The sequence below is a fragment of the Lottia gigantea genome (genome assembly GCF_000327385.1).
Source record: "Lottia gigantea unplaced genomic scaffold LOTGIsca_73, whole genome shotgun sequence".
NCBI lineage: Eukaryota > Metazoa > Mollusca > Gastropoda > Lottiidae > Lottia > Lottia gigantea.
In genome coordinates, this window is record NW_008710453.1 from 1,261,053 (window position 1) to 1,282,532 (window position 21,480).

Below are 21,480 nucleotides of genomic sequence, written 5' to 3' on the forward strand. Positions count from 1 at the left end.
TATTTTAGAAACTATATTTTGAATCCATGACTTCTGATACCTGATAATTATCCAGTTTTAGTAAACCAAAATAAAACAAATTGATCAAAGCATAAAGTGCTAATAATCAAAATATTTAAAATATTAGAATTTTATCATTAAGAAAATTCCGCGAAAAGTTGTGCGGGAATTTCGCGCGGTAAATATAAAGTAAACGATCATAGCAGGATAAATTTGTTAGCTTGAAGATCTATTTAAAAAACTTTAAAAATGTCCAATATAGCACCAGCAAACAAAAATATCATTTGTTCCTCAATGGGAAAAGTTAAAAAAGGAGAAATTCAGGTAAATTTTATTTCATTGATTTAACTTGAATATTAATAAATTATTAGACGAAAAGAGAAATAAACATTCAGCTATGCTTTGTGTCCTGTTCGGCTGTTGTTGATTAATGCAACAAAAATCCAGGATGAGTTATTTTAATGGCGTAAGGGCTTCATAATGATTAGCCAGGACAGATTACCTAATTGCCTATTATATTGAATCGTTCTCCTCTACTTTTTAGATCATATTTGGTCCCATGTTCTCGGGAAAAACGTAAGTATCTTCAATCTTGCTATGCTATTTGTTTTCAAATTTAAATTCAAATTTCTTCTCTGAAAGGTCACGTGTGTTTTTATATTAAAAAAATCATACTGATAAATATTGAAAGCCATTCCATTAAGCGGACAAACTAATGTTTCTTAAACTTTACATGATTAAAATAATTTTGAATCCATCTCTAATATTATTTAATAATAATCTTTTGACTGGTGAACATTTATCAAAAATAACTAAGCCTATTGTTTAAAAGTTCAGAGTCTGATATTTCTTTTTGGTTGAAATTGTAGGACTGAATTAGTAAGAAGATTAAAGAGATATCAGATAGCCAATTACAATGTTTTAGTTATTAAATATTCTAAAGATACAAGATATGACGACAATGATATAGCTACACATGACAGGTAGGATAGACTTACCAGATGGTATATCTTATAATTGCCTGATCAATGTGTTAAGTTAATGTTAATTAGTTAAGAATTAGAGATCCTGTTATGGTGTGATTGGTATTAGCATATAGGATGAGATAGCACCTTTGATCCTGACATAGGTTGAGAAAACATCTTTGATCCTGATATAGGTTGAGATAGCACCTTTGTTATTAGCATATGGGTTGAGATAGCACCTTTGGTATTAGCATATAGGTTGAGATAGCACCTTTGATCTTGACATGTTGAGATAGCACCTTTGATCCTGGCATAGGTTGAGATAGCACCTTTGATCCTGACATGGGTTGAGATAGCACCTTTGATCCTGACATAGGTTGAGATAGCACCTTTGATCCTGACATAGGTTGAGATAGCACCTTTGATCCTGACATAGGTTGAGATAGCACCTTTGATCCTGACATAGGTTGAGATAGCACCTTTGATCCTGACATGTTGAGATAACACCTTTGATCCTGACATAGGTTGAGACAGCACCGTTGATCCTGACATGTTGAGATAGCACCTTTGATCCTGACATGATGAGATAGCACCTTTGATCCTGACATAGGTTGAGACAGCACCTTTGATCCTGACATATAATATATTTCCTTCTAATTGAAGAGTGTTAAATTTATTTGGTCATTTTTGATGTTTTTACAGACAAACTTTACCAGCTGTATCAACTGAAAAACTATATGATTTAAAATCTAAAGCTCAACAATTTGAAGTCATTGGTATTGATGAAGGCCAATTTGTAAGTGTTTTCAGATTTAGATTAGAGTAGGCTTGTGGTTTACAATATGGTTTCCACATGATTTGAGGTAGTACCAGATAATGTAAGTAAGAAAGGCTGATATTGAAAAAGTGCTAACTAGTCCTTTCGAAAAAACAATAGATGAAGGCCAGTCATGCTATAGTCCGATTCCACAATAGACTAAAACTGAAAATGGGTAATCTTTTGCTGTTGTCCAGGTAAAATATTCCCATTACATGAGTTGGACATGAATTACCATTGAATTTACTGGTAATTTTTGACTATAACAAACTGAACCTTAATGCTTTGCTTAGAATTCTATCTTGATTGTTTTACAGTTTCCTGATGTAGTAAAATTCTGTAATGAGATGGCCAATGCTGGTAAAACAGTCATAGTTGCAGCATTAGATGGTACCTTTCAAAAACAGGTTAACAAGCATATCATCGATTATCATACCTGCGAATTTCACCACACTTTCAAGCAGTAGTGCTAGGTTGTCAGAGAAAAAATGGATACTTTTGATACCCTAAAATCATCACTGCAAAAACAAATAATGCCCCAAATCGTTAATTTGTCATCAAGCAAGTTAAAGTTAGATCAACAGAATTTTCTCACTTATTTCATTAGTAATTTGTACTATTGCATCTGTATTTGAATTTTTGTAGGTGTCACTAATTTGTTTTTTGCCGACTAATTTGTTTTTTGCCCCTACTGAGGTCCATCAGGACCATTTTAAAGTGTCTTCAGTCTAATTTGACACATTCTGTTTTTGTTGACGTGCAGGAAAACTGGACATCAAATTTTGATTCTGAAGAGTACTGCTAAAATTGGTTTTTATCAGTAAAGCAACTTTTTAGATGTCTTATGTCTTTTTTAGGGATTTGGTAACACCTTAGAATTAGTACCTTTAGCAGAACATATAATTAAATTATCAGCAGTTTGTATGATGTGTTATAATGAAGCCTACTTTACTAAGAGAAAGAGCAATGAAACAGCTGTAAGTATTTTTCCTTGTCAAGGCCTTTGCCCTTCAGTTTATATGGGAGACAACTCTTGAAGGCCAGGATTTTTTTTCATGTTTGATGCATTCTAGTTTCCTGAACAACATCAAAATTCACCCCAAAACACAACTTCTTGCTTGTAAAAATGTTACCCACAGCCTGAAAATGTCCAAGCTATCCACCCCCAGAGCTTTTTCATTACATTTTTGTTGAATTATAGCCCTAGTTCCCAACCTGGGGTGTTTTCACCCCCTAGAAGTGTGGGACTAGGGTATCAGGGATGTGGCCAACTACTGTAGGAGAAGAATTTATTTGAAATTGAGAGAGCACCTCACTTTATTACATGCTGGAAATGTGGATGAAACAAATTTTGGGAATGTGAAAGGTCTAGGTGATTTATAGGATGATTATACAGGGATTCTGTTGTATAGTTATGACACCAGGTAATTCCAGTGATGAGTATATAAACTTCTTAGACAAGTTTGAGAATTTAGAAATTATGTTCATTCTAAGAGGTAGCATTCCATTAAGTGTTAAGTTAAGATTTATATTATATTACAGGTAGAAGTGATAGGTGGTGCTGATAAATACTTAGCAGTATGTCGTAGTTGTCACGAATCATCCCCAGTCAAACAGTCACCACAGAAACGATCTCCATTTAAAGAACGTTCCAATACACCGCAAATTAACACTTTGTCTATTAAAACAGATACCACACGCAAACTATTTGATAGTTCCCAACACAAAGAAAACTCGACATTTCGAAAGAATTTTTGTTTTGAGAGCTGTAATGCTTAGTGCTAGTTAAACAAATCGTAGAGTATGGCACGAGATTAAAATGTTGATTGCATGTCTGATTATTTTAATGATTTATAATTAGTGGAGACGTTGATGACAGAATTTAAAAAGTGATTGTGCTTTAAAATACTGTTTTTATTGCTTGAATTCAAGAGCGCCTTTAAATACTATGTCATAGCTCATGAATTCAAGAGAACCTTTTAAAAACCATAGCTCATGAATTCAAGAGCACTTTTTAAAAACCATACAATAGCTCATGAATTCAACAGCTTCTTTTAAATACCATACCATATCTCATGAATTCAAGAGCACCTTTTAAAAACCATACCATATCTCATGAATTCAAGAGCACCATTTAAAAACGGTACTATATGTAATAAATTCAAGAGCATCTTTTAAATATCACGAGTACCTTTTAAATACCACACCATAGCTATTTCGAGAAATTTTAGCCTTTTTATGGCTTCTTTTTGTATTATAATACTTTTCCATCAGGTAGTTCCTGCAATTATAGAAATTCTTAACCTTATATGTCATTATCGCAAATGCTACTAATAATATCACAATGATATTTGTGATAGCTTAGTTTTAGTGGAATTGCAGGTATCATAAATATCAGACTGTAAAATTGGAATGGTGCAAATTAATGTAATCATTGTCCCTGATGTACATAAAAGATAAGAAAATCTCTCTACATTTCTTTAATTACAGTTAATCTGTTAATTTGCATGTTAAGAATTAGTTACATCAAGAATATATTGAAAATTTATTTGAAAAGAACAGAGGCTGTTATCCTAGTTGAGTATTGTGTAATTTGGTAGAGTTGAGAGAATGATTTTTTTCTTTTCAATTTAAATTGTTTTGGAATCTTCCAAATTGAATGAATGTATGGATTCTCAAAAAAACAATTTTTTTTTTAGACTTTTATCTTATGTTATTAAGCATATATCTTAACCTATAATACATTTTATTTTATTTTTATTCTTTTAATTTTCATTAATTTTTATTAATTTTTATTAATTTTTATTCCTTAAAATTTAGATGTATGTAGTTACTACACTTGTCCTTGATCTGACAAATTTTTCTTTAATTCATGTTCAGTAGAACTTTGCCCAATTGCATTGTAAGTCAATGTTTAACAAGAATATCCCAGGATTCCTTACATTACTTGATTTGGTTACAGCAATTGATTGGTTTAAGACCTAGAACATGACATGCATAACAATTTTGTCAGATCATGGATACATCCAAATTTTCATTTTATCAGATTGTAATATTTTGCTATGATTACTAACAGTATTGTCATGATGTTTTTAAAATATGTCATAAATTTAGAAAATAATATTTCTGATTTTTGTACAAGAGGATTTTACATCTTGAAACAAATAACCTTTCATGTTAAATTAAGGGATATTTCTTGTAACATCCGATTCAAGTCTATTTTTTTCTCAAAAAAGACATCAAATATATATTAGATTTAAGATACAAGTTGCACCCCTTTGCCAGAATACGTCTCTGCCCGAAAATGCACGTATCTGGTTCTTAGTGACTTAAAAAAATTTTTTTATGGAATTAAGACTTTAAGTAATAATAATAATGATTTATTTATTAAAGTGTCACACAGCATAGAACATATAAATATACAAATATAACAAGATAAAAGTAATGCTGCCCGGCCAGATTGGCTTATGAGACACTAAGCTTGGGTAACAAACTTCGAGGGAAAAATCGAAAGCTTGGCCTAGCTTGTCACAGATGGAACGCAGAAAACCACACAAATCATGCATCATCCGATTGGCTCTCACCATAGCAACTACTGTTTTGATTGGTTAATTACATTATCCTCTACTGCTGGCCCATTTTCTCACATTATTAATACAAACAATAGCTTAGCATTTTTACATCAAACGTGTTTGGCATAGCCCATATTTCTATGTTTACGCCTAGTTAAGGCTCGTTCGTGCTCTGGGAAGAAACGTTTTTAAACCACGATTAAGTATATGACGTCATATGCATTGTGACGTCGAACCGTTGACAACGTTAAAACTGTTTCCGGTTTAATGCTTTTTAGAAGAAAAAAAGATATTTTTTTCTCTCAAAAATCATCATGAGTATCGCTGTAAGGTAGGTATTTAGTAATTTCAAGAACTGTATTTATTTAAGGTTACGGCATAAGTGTAACCCTGGAACCAAATTATAAAATAACATTGATCATATATTTGGAGATGAAAATGAGAATGAGTCTAAGGCCAAAATCATCGCAATCCATCTCCATCTTCATCGGCACTAATCATAATCATCGACTGTCCACTTGGCAGTCCACTCCGTCTGCGATTGGGGGCTGGTTGGGGCTTGATTGTTATAAGATTGCTGCAAGCCCAGTAATGACATTAGGCCTACTACAACAATAGTCGTATCACGAAGGCCATAAATCCACGAGTTCCAAGAAGCTCGATGTGGATACATTTTAACTTATGGTTATATGGTAATTAGCGCTAGGCCTAGTATACGTCCCGTCCTTGCTCTTTATTTCGTGTGATATAAAATGGAGCTGTTTGGGACAGATATAAGTTTCCACACTTCTCAAACACTTCTGCCTAGCCCTATATGTATAAACTAACTAGGCCTAACACTTAAGTAATTCAAATTGAATTCAAATTTCAGTGAGTCAGAAGATTCAGACACTAACCTGTTAAAAGAAACAGTAGAGAATGGAATGCATAAGAGTAAAATTTTTGACGAAACAATAGAGAATGGAATGCATAAGAGTAACATTTTTGACGAGACAGTAGAGAATGGAATTCGAAAAAGTAAAATTTTTGAAGAAACAGTAGAGCATGGAATACAAAAGAGTAAAATGTTTGAAGAAGAAGACCACAACACGAATGAAAATAATGTGGGATGTTACGATAGATTTTTTAGACCATGTGTGGTAGAGTTTATGGCATCGTTGCTCTTTGTTTGTTTAGGATGCATGTCAGTCCAAAACCCTCTTGGTGCTAACATTCCACTACCCTCAGCAGTAGCAGTTTCTCTGTGTCATGGATTCCTAGCTGCTGCACTTATAACCATATTTGGTAATGTCAGGTGAGTACTGCTCCAGCTCCAGCAGTGGTGAAAATGCCATGCCACTATTCACTAATTTATATCATCAGATCCGGTATTCGCATCATAATTATTAGATAAACCCACTACAGACACCAGTTATAAATCCTGGGCAAATGGATCTTCTGCGCTGTCCTAGAGAGTAATTGTGGTGAAGATGACATCGGGGACAATCTTGGATGAGAGTACAATATTTGTCGCGCTTTTGTCGTTGGCGCAAATCTTGAGTAAATTCTTCTGTGTGTCTGCGCTTCCACCACAAGATTATCGCGTCGATTATCGGGTTTTATATAATAATCCTGTTTTAAATTTGTCGACGATTTTTAATCTCCTTGACTGTGAAAAGACTTTAGTCGGCTACAAAAATCTTCCGTGTGCTCGGTACGTTTGTAGCACAAGAACTGTTTACAGATCACTGACAAGAGCAACAGAAGAGAAGGAATCTATCTCCATATGAATCTCTAGCGTCAATCTTGCTAGCTCGCTAATGGTGCGGGCACACGACTGTTCGTCGTCGGCGATTAGAGTGTTATTAAGAGTTTCACCGGCCGATTGCGGATACATGAGGGGGTAAAAATCTCAAGTCGTCGTTTCCACCATGTCCATAAACACGTGCGGAGCATGCAATTGGAATTAATCGGATTGGATGGTGAAGGTCTGTCTTGCAGACGATAAAACAATCTTCGACAAGTACCAAACTGGATGGATATTACAAATCCTGTCGACAACACGATAAACGTCGGCGACCAAGACCTTTCGTGTGCCCGCACAATAAGCTAACACACTTGCCCCAACTTACAAAGGTTAGAACTATTTCTTAAACATAAACCCTTTTTTATAATTTCAGTGGCGGTCATTTTAATCCTGCAGTTACTCTGGGATGTGTTATAAGTAGAGCTTTAAACCCATTGCTTGGACTTTTTTACTTTCTTTCTCAAATCGTTGGAAGTATTGCAGGAGCATTTATAGCTAGGGTAAGATACTTACTTTAACTTACATATTGTTTTACAACCTACTTTTCTGTCATAAAAATTTTCCAGGACTATGGCATTTACCCTCTTTGTTTCGCTGTTCAACTAACGAGATATCTGTATTATTCATTGTTAAACATTGATTTGTATAACCTTCCCACTTTAAAAGAAGTTTTGATAAGCCTAATTTGTGACAAATCAAGGATAACAAGTGTAGTAGCCGGTACACAAAAACCTACACCTTTATTTCTATTCCAGGCGATTTTGCCAAAGGAATCCTACGTCGCTATTGCTGGTGGAGCTCACATACTAACAGCTGTGGGCCCTGGTAAAGGTATTGTGTGTGAAATGATTCTTACAGCATTACTAGTGTTTACTGTTTTACATTCGTTTGTTAATGACCGACCTAAAGATTCCAATTTACTAGGACCTATCGCGGTTGGATTTGCCCTTACTGCATCACTTTTAGCTGGGTAGGTTTCTTTTAAGTTTTTGTTTTAGAATTCCGTGAAGTTCTGAGATTGACTGTGTGGGTTAGATTTTAAATAGAAACTAAAGCCGAGCATACATTTTCCACGAACATCGTCATACATTTGTATGATTTTGAAGTAACAAGAGCTATCGAGGCCGTCGTAGCGCAATCCAAGTTAAAATAAGGCAAAGAGGAGTGTGGATTTTTGAGAAAAAAGACACTTCCAAAGTTTGGTTGTCAAGTCAAAAGTGAGGCATTTGCTTGATTTTGAGATAATCCTTTCCTATTAATCATATATATTTCCGGGTGGCACTTATAGCAACATACACCCATGATATTATGGACAAGAGTTTTTTTCTGCGTCTCCAATCGAAATAGACAAAGGTTAGAAAAACGTCCTTTAACCATAGATTTTCGCTAACTTGTAGGATTGGAATTACCGGAGGATCAGTGAATCCCATCCGAAGTTTTGGACCAGCTGTAGCTCTATCAAGCATAAGTACAGATGCATGGACACATCATTATGTTTACTGGGTAGGACCTATTTGTGGTTCAATTATAGCTTCCCTCTTCTTCATGTAAGTATTGCCCTCGAATCCAAACGGTCTACTGTGAATGTTCTCCTACCGCTCTGAAACAGATTCAGCTTTTTTACGGAAACTGTCGAGGTTTGCCGGATGTACCAAGACGTGTTAACCTAGGGCTGAATAATTTAGACTGCAGGACTAAGAATTTTAATAATGTTCTTGAAGTGACATTGGTCTTAACTTCCAATTTGCGTTTCAATTGATTTGCTGGAGGTGCAGATTGTTAGAATTGCAAAAACGTTCTGGAAGTGACAACAGTCTTCACTTTGCCACTAATGTGCGTTTATGTTGAATTTGCTGAAGAAGCAGACTGCAGAACGTGAATATTCTAAAGCGTTTTGGAAGTGACAATGGTCTAAACTTCCAAGAAGCGTTTCTGTTGAATTTTCAAAGAACCGGACTTGAATCTTGTATAAAGCAATGCTTAGATCGTTATATCTATTGAGCCTTTCTATAGCACACTCGGTAAGAGCGTCGTGTCATGCGCTCAGTTACGTCGAGCAAAAAATTAATGGTGGACGAGGATTCTAATCTCGGCCTTATCATACATGTCATCTTTCCTCATATTATTCATGTCGACCCAGTTGTAAATGGGTAGGCCTTCGGATAATCCCGGGAAGATCAATGCCAAGAGTCTTGGACACGGACCATTTGGTAGAAAGGTTCCTTGTGAACACAAATCGTTATCCTTATAAAATTTGATTGTTTCTTTCTTTTGTTCTGAAATATGAAATTTGATATTATAGATTATTAACAGCTGATGCTGGAAAGAGATGCTGTTTGCAAACTAAGAAATAATTCATCCTTCATTTTCAATGACTCAACCCCGAACCATTTTTATTACCAATATTTATCCATCAATTTAGTGTGATTAGCTGAACAGTTTAGAAGTCTTTTAGAATTGTAAATTTTGACATATACTTGACCACTTAAAATAATTTGTGTTGATGTACATACAATCACTTTACCTACTGATCTAGCAAAACCAGTCGTGATATATTTTTCATTTGAGAAAATACATGCATATATTCTTAACTATCACGATCATCACTATCATTCATTGCTAATGGTTTTGCTTTTAATTTGTTTGCTGTGATTCAAGTTCCTGATATTATTTTAATAATTTGTGAATGGAATTTTATATCTTACTTTTCTGCACCTTACGGGCCAATGAAGACGAGTAACGCCATGCAAGGTGCCATGAGGGAAATTTCCATGTTAGTCCCTCTCACCTGCTTCACTGACAAGGAGAAACTAAGTTGAAAAATCTGTAGGTATACCAGACCTATGCTGGGGTTGAACCCTTGATGTTCAGGTTAGCAAACAAGCGTCTAACTCACTGAGCCCTGATTTATCACCAATATCTTTCATTAAATTATTACCTTATACATTGAAATAATGTGTGCAAGCCTCCATATGCAAGGAGATTACAATGATAGCAAATGTGACAAACAAGAAAGAAAGACATATGTAATTTAATTTTTTTAATAGTTCAGCTATATAGCTTCACATTTAACAACAATATTTGAAAAATAAGATTTAAAACAGTCAAAAACAATATTATCACATTGTAAGAAAAAGTACATAAATAATCTATTTTACATAGAGGCTTTTATACCAGAGTACATTGTTTACTTTTCCACATTACATACTAAACAAAATTGAGACTCTCAAAGATGTAGTTTGAAAAAGAAAAGAAAAAGGACACATAAATTCAATATTTATTATTTTGACTAAAGTATTTGACAATGCCTTGAAAAGAATCAACAATATTTTGAATACCTCACCACACTTTCTCACTAATAAGTTAAATTTTATTCATTTATTCAATTACATGATATATATATTCAGTTAAGAAAGACATAATGGCATCCATATAGCAAATAATCACAGAAACATCTTCACAATGTCAAGCTTTTATGCAACTAATACCTTGACTACTTGAGCCACTTTTCTTATCTCTCTGAAGTTTGTAAATAAAGTGATTTGAATGGATTGTACCTTAGTAGCGAATACAGCCAATCAGAGCCCATGACAGAAAGTCATTATGTTACAGTCTTTCTGTCGCGGGCTCTGATTAGCTGTATTCACTATCGTAAAATCTAATCAAATCGCTGTATTCGCGACACAAGAAAAATGTCTATTGCAGTCAAGGTATTAGACACAGTTCATAATAGCTTGACATTGTGAAGATGTCTCAAAGATAACCAACAAATTTTTTTTTCAAGTTTACCACTATTAACATTTTGTGTATTAATATATACTTAAATTAAGTAAGGGATTTAGTCATTTAAATATTTGCTTTACCGTGTACCAAAAACAAAAAAAGTCAAAAGCAGTAATCTTCTACACTATTCAGAATCAAGACACTGTTCACTTCCATTAAAATTCAGTTGATTTGAAGTGAATCCGTTGTTGGAATCAAATTTTGAAAAGTGATTCAGACTGCTGAAATTGGGCTATTAGTTGGTAAAGTAAATATTAATATAACAAAACCCCTTAAGGACTAGCGTCATTACAAATAAGGTATATAGGGGAAAGAATTCAATAAACTCATTGGAGTTTCTTCTTTTTCAAATTTTCAAATATGCCAGGGCAAAAATAGAAATCAAAAAAAGAAAACTAAAGGGACAGATTCGCTGTTTTAGGGGGTTGATTTGGATCTTTAATTTCTGTAAATTGTCTTCAGAAGTACCAAAAATGCACGGACTCAAACTAGGAATTTCACTTTCTATTTCTTAAATGTGTCTTCTATACCCTATGGTAGATTCCAAGATAAGACGAGTCGTCTTTTTAACTTTCATATGGATTTTTAGACTCAAATATCGACAATGAGCTGTGAACAATTTATGTTTCTGAGACTTAAGGTATGATTGATCAAAAAATGGCTTAGCTGTCCCTTAGTACATTTTTTGGGGAATAGTACCTGACTATTCCAATAGTTTTCAAACTTATAGAAAGATGACTGTCTTCCTAATAATCTGACCAAATTGTATGGTATTAAAGAATCATAATTTTCTTCTGACTATTCACAAAAACATGATTGCACTATAAAAGTTGTAACAATAAATTAAAAATCACTAGCTTAGTTCTTGATAACAGCACTTCTTTATAGATCTGCAGCAGTTGCTAATGGGTCCATACCACTCTCACCTGTAAGGCACAAATAAAGCATTTAAAAGAACCATTGTATTGAAATATAAATGTCATAACGATTTTGAAAAAACACACATCAAAAGCCAAACATGAAACAATAATCAAAGAAATCATTAACAATCGCGAAATTGTGTTAAAAGAAAGGGAAATTGTGTGAAATTTGAGACAAAGGAACTATTTACTCCCTAAAATGGTGAATCTGTGACTTAAAAACTTACATGTGGCAGCAAGTGTACCAATCATCATGGATGTATCTGTTAAATGATCCTTAGTATCATCATCATCATCTTCCTCATCATGAACATCACTATTATCATCCATCATAGGATCATCTACTATTTGTAAGGGTTCAGTATTTAAACAATCAACTTGAGTAGAGTCTATAGTAGTTTGATCTGTATCACTGACCATAGTACTTCCTACTAATATGTCACCGTTTTGTTGAGTAACTAAACCTGCTTCAGTCTGCAATGAGGAGAATGATCGTTTTGGGATGGAAGTAGTATTACATAGCAAACTGTTCACTGGTCCAGCACTCATTAACGAAAAATAAGGGCTGTGCATGATAATGATCTCTCATAAGTTGCTCATAATCAGTTATCTTTTTCAAAATGTCAACATGCATTGTGTAAGTAGTGAAATTTTTGCAAGGGCAGAAGCAACCTTGGCTGTACCTTTTTCCTATCATCCGTAAAGACCTTGGTTGCTAAACCATGTGAACAATATGACAATTTCCCATGTCAAACCAATTTGATCTGCATCATTATCTAGAGAAACTAAGTTAAACAATCTGAATGTATCGTTTCGACTCATCCTTGGCAGAACCCCAGCCTATGAAGCAGCAACAAACATACTTGGTTACCTGCTCAATCCCTTAGTACCGTACCTACCTGTATTAGACTACCAGCAGGAAACATACCAGGATGTAATCTAGATAATAATTGAGCTGTTTCTGGTGTTATGGTATTACTAACTTGTGTTGTACCATCACTAAGATGAGTTTCTATTCTAGATATCACATGATGACCCTCTGAAATATTCAATATCTTTAATAAATGTAAGGGTTTAAGAGAAAAAACCAAGAAAATAATAAATATATTTCAAAATAAGTTTTATCAATTTTGATTAGTGGCCATGATTCTCAGGAATACATGAGACAGAAGATGGTATATTCAAGCGCAGAGTCATATTGCTTCGTCCCATTTCCATAAAGGGATTGTAAAGAGGTATTCTAAAATTTGAATGTATATTTGGAACACCGATAGAATCAATTTTCATCATTCCAATTTTCAATCAGATAAATAAATATATTTCCAATCAATTAAAAGTCAATAAAAGTCTGTTAGTGTGCACTGACTGCAAGTCCCCATAATTAAACGCCTTAATAATATTTTTACTCGATCGAGGTGAAGGTCAGAGAAGTTGTAGTAAATACGAAAGAAGCCCAATATTGATAGAAATTCACAACATAGACCCTGTGAATACGGTTATCACGAGAAGTATCGAACAAGGTATTACAATCTTACCTTCCCCTGTATTCTGAGTTAAAGTGACTGTAACAGTTTCTGGTATAGGTGTACCATTGACACGAGGCCATATTATAGGTTCTCCAGTACCAACCGTGTCACCTATTACTGTATTATTATCACTATTAGTTATAATCTCCACATTTACCTAGAACAATTCAACAATCAATGTTAATTCCATTTTTATAATCTTTCTACTCAATATGTTTAATCAGATATAGTCATCTAAATATTAACTTCTAAAGCTGTTAGATCTAGCCATAGCGCTTTTCAATTCTTATTCTTTAGGATTATATGATATCATTGAGTATTTAATTGTTGGAAAACTGGACATTTGATTGTTATTATGATAGGTGATACTGGTAGCAATAGATTTACAAATAAGAAACCATAACATACTGAAAATCAACCCCATCCTATTTTAACTTTGAAATCTAATATCTTAATTTTTCAAGATTAATGTAAAATATTTGTCAAAAATAAAAAATCTTACCGTTGTGGCGGTCAGTGCCAAGGTGCCATTTTCAATATCTTTTAATGCTTGATGTATATGATTTTTAATATTATTAACAGTAGGGAATAATGTCCAATCATGTCTTTCTGGTATTCCACTTCCAGGATACATATCTTTGGTAACAAAATTTCTGAAATGTTAAATGAAGCAATAGACTACAGATCAAAGGCTAGATTTTAACACACATTTTACTCTAATAATTAAAGAAATAGTTCTGGATTTTTTTTTTTCAGAAATAGAAATTCTTTATTTTCACGAGTATCCAAGTTACATGGATTTGTCCTTGATGCATATTTGTGAAGACAAAATTCACAGATTCCTATATCAAAAAATACAGTGTACAATGAGGGAACTTTTGGCAGGACAAGGGCAATAACCTACTCTATTTTCAAAGGAGTATTTACCACACACTGTCTGTTGTACTGAAGAGCTAGACACTTCCACATGAGCCCCTTCGTACAGCATCATTAACATGGTAACCTAGGTAGCTTGGACCTATACCAGGATTTAACCCTGTATCCTCAGGTAAGCAGGCAAGTGTCTAATTCTGGTTGTTTTATTCTTTCTTCCTCACCTTAGTTGTTTTCTAATATTGTATACACCCACTTCGCCCGTAGAGACTAACTCTCGTATTTTACTGGCTAGTTTAGGATGTATGTTACATTCACTTTCTGGCATATTGGATTCTTCTTCACCAGGAAAACTAGTAATACCACTCTCAGGTTTTATGGTAATACAACTGGCACTAGCTAATGGACCTTCATCATGAAATTGATGAGCTTTTTCTGTGGGTAACTGTACATAATGCCTGAAAATTTGCAAAATCACATTAAAGAACTACTCCACAATATATCCCAAACAAAAGGGATTTGCTATGCTAAGTAGTTCAATTCTGGCTTTCGATACCACCATTTGGAATTAAAATGTGTCGCTTAGATCATCTCTAGATGAGATCCCATTCAACTTCTTAAAGAGACATTGATAGTTAAAATTGAGCTCTATAAGCTAGTAAAGCAAACAGATTAGGAAACCACACCACACTAATTTTGCCAAAAACTGATTAGCTAACCTTTCTTGACCTATTTGATCAAAGCCCCTCTGTTTCAACTCCTGGAAAGCTCTATCCATAGCATACTTTAACGATTTCTTATCTAACCTTTCAAACTCTACATAATATTCTGGAAATTTCTTGACTTTCTTCACATAGATTCTGAAAAGTAAAAAACAAACTTTTTTAAGATATTGGCAGCTCAGAAATCATCCTCACAATGTCAAAATATTACTAACTTCCTCTTATTCCTTGACTGCTATTTTCTTGAATCACAGTATGCAGCCATTTGAATGGATTGTACGCAACGGAATACTGTCAGACAGAGCTTTTCAGAAGCTGTTAGAAAACTACTGCACAGATTTAAGTAAAATAAAAGCCTAACTGTAGAGAAATATATCTCCTACGTTTTCTAAGGATTTCAACTAAATATAACAAGCAATTATAACCAAAACTAGGTCGAAACTAGATCAAACTGCATAACTAACAATTAGTACCCTCTGTTTTTCATTAACCCTTTTAAAATAAATATAGTTTGATCAAGTAGTTACACATAGATATAAATAGCATACTTTAGAAATATTTTCAGGTATAATTTACGAATTTTGCATACTGCCCCTTTAAATAATATTTAGACTTTAGGAAATAATAGGGCCTCTGTATAACTTTGAATTAAATTACTAGTTTGATAAGAAAAGATAAGTTACCTGGCAGGACAAGTTTGTTTAAACTTTCTCGTGTCTGATGAATCACCTTTTGTTTTACAATTACCCTTTCTTCTTGGACCATACTGACATTCTTGAACAACAGCACGACTACCTACAACGGAATTCATAAAACAAGTTTTATAGTGTTATTCAATAAGCCTTTTCATCAAAATACATTCACAATGACTAGAAACACCAACCCCTGTGTGTCATTGGTAAAATTAGAAAATCTTTCATGATTAACATACATACCATACTGAGTTCATGCAAATCTCTCGATAACATTCATTCAATGCCCAAATTTGGATTATATACATGCATGTGTATAGAAATGTCTGGGAAGTTGAAGAGACTATTGCCTTGTCATGCTTTCCAAACTCAGGAACTAGAACTTCCGATTACTATAGGGGGTACATGAAAAGTTACTGAGGACAATTTCTAAAATTGATCTTGATTAAACATAAGAAAATGTTCATGGTTATTGATTTTCCATGTCAGTCTATCTTACCTGCATCACTGACAGGGGGTAACCGGGTTGAATAAACCAAGGGGAGTAAAGCAAGAGTGCATAAAGACAAGGAGGTATGATGTAACATCACCATTTTAAGTCTAATAAATAATAAATTATTCATAAAATTGTCTGAATATGTCATCATCAGTCTATCAGAATTGTATAAATGAACGTAGCCTACTTGCCTGTATTTACAAAGGGAATACCATCAAATGGTACATATTGTGATTTCCACATTAATCTTGTGGAAGGTTTACCAGGACTAGGTGATTGACGTGTACCCCAGAAACTTTGAGTCTGTTGTTTATGATAGGTCAGTAATAAATCTAATTCTACTTCACTTTCTACATAACCACGGTAAGAATCACCAATTTTCTGAAATTCATATTTGACAAAACGTCACATCAAATATCAAGTACATATATGTCCATACGGTGGACATTGATATTCATTATGGAGAAGTAGTCTGTTTCTGTCAAATTGAATCTTCCATGGCAATGAATGAACTGAATCCTTGTAAATTCACGGGGTGGAAATCTTTAAAGGGGCAGATGCACCATTTTCGGGGGTTGATTTGAGCCTTGAATATATGTTAATAGTCTTCAGAAGTACTAGAAAGGTATGAATATGACTATCTCAAACTAGGAATTTGACTAGATGTCATGTCTTTTGTATATATGGCAGTGACTCAAGAAAAAATGACTCGTATAATTCTTGACACATGTGGATTTGAAGGCTCAAACGATGAGCTGTGAACAATATTACTGATTAGCTTAGCTAAAAAATTTCCCTTTCTGAGACTAAGGTATGATTGGTCAAAAAATGGCGCTTTAATATCAATTTGTCACATAATTGTAATATGACAATGTGAATATACATGTAGTTGATACTTATGGGGACAATTCTTTCACTCAAGTTTTCATTTCGTGTTAACCTTGCAGTCCAATCTGAAAATAATACTGGAAAACATGGCCACCATGAAATACTGTGATATATTACAGGGTGCTAGTGGAACTTTAATGAAGGACTGATTGAAATAAAGTAATCAAGATTTTTCTGGAAGATCAGGTGCAATATTTCATATCCAGAAAGTACCATAATCTTTGTTCTTACCTCACAGTCTTTAAGTCTAGCAGCCCATGCCGGACAATCAGGTGGTAAAACTTGTGGTGCTGGAGTTGCGGGCGGTGGCATTAATAATGATGCTACAGAGTCACTAGATACTACATTTGTTAGTTCAGTACCATTATGTTCAACTGTATTAATGGCTTCAACCATTTCTGAAATCACAAAGAATTAACGACTCGAGATAATGTATTGATACTCGACGATACCCATCATTAGAGAAAAGTGGGAATTTTTTCTATAAATGAAATCACAATTTTTCTCACTGATTTTTAACCACTACTGTCAACTACATTACCAAATATAACAGTTATAGATTTTAAAATATCACAAACCTTGAAGATAAAGTATTACATTTTATCCCATTACCACATATATCGAGATACTTATCGTATCGTGACCTTTGTATCAAGATAAGTATCATATCATCATTTTGCTTCCACAGAGATGTCTGCCTTAAAATTGGAATTGTGCAAACTGATGCAATCAGTGTTCCTGATAAACATGAAAAGTTTCGAAATTCTCTTCAACTAAATTATTAGAAAAGCTCAAAATCTACCTTCATCTCCTTCCACTTCGCCATCTTTCATCTGGAGATATTCTGCTGGATCAGTAACAGCAATAATGGTGGCATATTCTGGGTTGATACCTGGACCAGTGGGCAGAGCTTGTAGCAGACGACCAGAAGCATCTGTAAACCCACCAGCCAATAAATCAGAGGGGTTGTTGACTGTTATTATTTGTATCTGTTGTTCTAATGGATTAAATAAAGCTTGATGGTTGCCTGCTAATGGTGTTGCCAGTAAACTTTGTAATGTTGTATGATCTGAACGGATTTGATCTAAAAAAATCAAAATGGTACCACAACTCAAAATCTCATTTTAGTTTTGAGACCTTTAATACGCTGATTGAAAATCTGGCATTAAAATCAGTATTGGATACCTTAAGACAGCAGAAAGTCAACACTTAAGTCAATCAATCAGCTAGTGACACTAATGAAATAATTTTACAAGTAGGTACAAGTAGGTCTGGGCATTGAATACCAAATTGAGATTGATTATCTAGGGCAGGCTATCAATCAAAAATCAAAATATTTTAAAGGAGAAATTTTCTAAAAATACTAAATAAAAAAACATTTTTGTGTCATTGAAGTATAATATGAATATATTGATTTGATTGGATTCTTACTGGTACTTTTATGTTGGTAAATTATGTGTTGAAGGGCATTTTTCTGAAAAGTTTAATGTCAGTTACATCAGAGAAAATGTAACTGGCATTTTATTGAGCATGAAATTTGATGATCGATCTAATCTAAATTTTACAAACATAATGACAATAACCCATTATTTCAATTGTTTTGACCATCAAATAATAACATCAGCAGATAAGAGCTTAATTTCAGTTATCAAGTAACCTTATAAGAATTGTTACAGGACACCTAGGTCTTCAACGGAAGATAAAGATCAGATGTCACTTTGGGTCAGTTTCTAACATTCCCGTGGGATGATACAAGCTTTTACCATCTTCTTCAATGTGATAATGCCTGCACATAAGAAGGTTATGAGAATTTCATTCACACTGGAAAGTAAAAATAAGGTATTACTTTGGGTGAAAGCTGTTAATACACCTCCTGCTTGAGCTGCTAAGTTAGTTTGCGTTAAATCAGTGGGATTGCTTTCTGCTAGCATGTCTGTTCTCTCAGCATAAGCTGTAGGTGGAGTCAAAACTTGGGTAGCTTGGGTTGGAGAAGTAACATATGTAACCACTGGTAAACCAACCATGACCATTTCTGATGAATTAACAGCCTCTTCATCATCCTTGGTCATCCTCTAATCCTGAAGAATATAACTTTTTGTTAACAGGAAGGACAGAAGTTTTGTTTCAAAAAATTCAAAGGAAAATTGCTTAAGATTATAAGATTCTCCACTGGTCTAATTATAGGTTTTATTACATTCACAAATCGCATCGACACAGATCAAAGTGTGCATTCATATAAGCGTAAGCTATGCCTACAAGGATTTGCCAAAACACTTATATATTCAAATCGATTTGATACAATTTGTTTGAGATTTAGCAAGATTAAGAGGACTCAATTATAGGAATAAAGATAAAAAAAATTTATTTTTTAATCAGTGTTTGTAAATTTATAACAAAGAGAAAGATCTGAAGAAATTTTTATTCCATTCAATAATCTTTGTAGTAAGATTATTGGGAAGTAACCATGCAAGTTGGTTATGCAAATGGTCATTTATGTAGGGCGATTTTACCAAGTGTTGTTAATCGGCCGTCGAAACCAGTTGATACGATTTGCTTCAATAAAGATGCCTTTAGCAAACCCTCGCCCGACAGATACAGTTCATACATTAAAATGGGCATATGGTAAAGGAGAGGTGTTAAAACAGTAGATATCTGGTCATGGTAGTGATAGGTTCTTTGAAAGCTAAATTTGGTCACTAATTAGATAATAATAAAATTCACACATCTTGAAAGAAACGAGAGTGTTACGTCTATAGTCATAACCTTGGTGTACCGTTCCAGTACTGGAACTACTTTTGTCTACTTTCACTTTGTTTTGTTTTTCCTAAACTTATTCGTACCTACCAACCACCTTATTCCCATCATGGACCAAGTACGGTTTCATCGAACAGACAACATAATCAAGCGTGAACAACTGACTGTTTAGCAAAGCCTTTGGAAAATCTGCAATATTTTAGTTTCATGTTTTTGTAAGAATTCGACTGTCCGTAGAAGGGAGCACAGAGGGGATCCAGCTCATTTTGTGGCAGGTGCTTTACACCGAAAACGAGTCACAAACCTCGAAATCGTCCAAAACCTCGTCTTCAATATGGCGTCCAAAATGAGGCGAGAAAATATCAATTGCTGTGCGCATGTGTGAATTTTTTTTTCCGCTTCACTGAAAAGAAAATATATGGCGCGAAATACGAAGGACAACGAATGAATGAATTAATAAATAAATAATCAAATTTCCCTCACAAAATGTGCCTTCACCTTTGACAAACAAAATTTGTTAAAACGAGAGAAAGAATGAATTAACAAATAATCGATTCTCCCTCACAAAATGGGCCTTCAACTTGTACAAATTTGGTTAAAATGAGAGCAAAAACATAAAATCAGACAACTCGTCTACATGTCAACTCGTCGACAGTTAACTCGTCTACAAAGAGAGTTAAATCGTCTACACTAAAACAACCTTTAGTTAGTCGACTCGTCGACAATCCAAAGGACAGCTTGCCTACACAAAATATTAAAATAAGTGTGTTGTTTTTAATAAAAATTGTTTTACTTTACATAGTAATAAAACAGTCGTTGGTACCTATCAAACCATCGGAAATATCTGGAAATATCTCCAAACATGGAACGGTAGGCCTAAACTGATTTTAACCAGTTAATTGTCAATAAAACATATGTGATCGATTATTCAATTAACAGAGAGATCACAAGTAAATAAATTTCAGTAGCCTAACCCTAGCTAAACCTGATTGCCTTTGCTGCATTTTAACCCACTTTGAACCATTCGCAAGTTGGGTATTTAAACTTTGTTTTTTCGGGCCATTTAAGCTCCTGTGTTACATATTTCCAGACCAATTTGTGTTGAAAAGATTCATTTAACATCTATTTCCATGTTAAATTACGAAATTCAAGCTATTTCAACTTTTTCTAGAAATATTGAGCCAGCCAAACTGAAAGTAGACCACTACATTTAATCAACAGCCGCTTGACGACTATTTTTAGAATTATCCTTACGCATGAAAATCTCTCATCATCTCACAAAATCTGAAAGAAAATACAATTTCAAACATCAATTTCCAAATCTAGACAAAACATCAATCAAAATTAGGCAGGCAAAAACCAAAAAGGGAGAGAGAAAGAGGATTTCCAAAAATTAACACGGACTACATTATACAATCATAGTCTAAGATCAACTCTAAGTTTAACTTTTAGTGGTCCTATATTAGGTACTAAGTTTATTTTTTCGTTTGAATTTCATCCTCTAGTAGGCTATTATTATTATTCTTCGTCTTTTTTTATCATTTTCTATTTACCCTAGGGTTAGCCCTCACTAACCCTAGGCCTCGATGGCCTAGTAGTTTGCGCACTTGCGTGGCAGCTTGCAGGTCCCGAGTTCAAAGAGTCAAACATCGCCTTTTCTATCATTTTAAGTATACAAAAGAGGCC

General features: G+C 34.0%; 3 protein-coding genes across 3 annotated transcripts; 2 read left to right on the forward strand and 1 right to left on the reverse strand.

Annotated features, from left to right (window-relative positions):
* Positions 1–153: 153 nt before the first annotated feature.
* LOTGIDRAFT_236045 (hypothetical protein) lies at positions 154–5,209 on the forward strand. Its single transcript, XM_009066157.1, has 7 exons — positions 154–324; positions 545–576; positions 870–983; positions 1,668–1,761; positions 2,100–2,189; positions 2,640–2,759; positions 3,325–5,209. The coding sequence occupies exons 1-7, from the start codon at positions 250–252 to the stop codon at positions 3,559–3,561; spliced, it is 762 nt and encodes a 253-aa protein (XP_009064405.1). The 5' UTR covers positions 154–249; the 3' UTR covers positions 3,562–5,209.
* A 414-nt stretch (positions 5,210–5,623) lies between these two features.
* On the forward strand, positions 5,624–9,830 carry LOTGIDRAFT_196256 (hypothetical protein). Its single transcript, XM_009066158.1, has 6 exons — positions 5,624–5,685; positions 6,226–6,648; positions 7,514–7,640; positions 7,896–8,110; positions 8,538–8,687; positions 9,443–9,830. The coding sequence occupies exons 1-6, from the start codon at positions 5,669–5,671 to the stop codon at positions 9,492–9,494; spliced, it is 984 nt and encodes a 327-aa protein (XP_009064406.1). The 5' UTR covers positions 5,624–5,668; the 3' UTR covers positions 9,495–9,830.
* Positions 9,831–11,805: 1,975 nt separating this feature from the next.
* On the reverse strand, positions 11,806–20,034 carry LOTGIDRAFT_236047 (hypothetical protein; the record flags this gene model as incomplete). Its single annotated transcript, XM_009066159.1, has 13 exons — positions 19,885–20,034; positions 18,887–19,118; positions 17,843–18,124; positions 17,272–17,438; positions 16,416–16,533; positions 15,648–15,759; positions 14,962–15,102; positions 14,467–14,700; positions 13,872–14,022; positions 13,379–13,526; positions 12,743–12,882; positions 12,071–12,317; positions 11,806–11,849 (listed from the first exon to the last, which is right to left on the reverse strand). Exons 2-13 carry the CDS (start codon positions 19,107–19,109, stop codon positions 11,806–11,808), a joined length of 2,007 nt encoding a protein of 668 aa, XP_009064407.1. The 5' UTR covers positions 19,110–19,118; positions 19,885–20,034.
* Between the last annotated feature and the right edge of the window lie 1,446 nt (positions 20,035–21,480).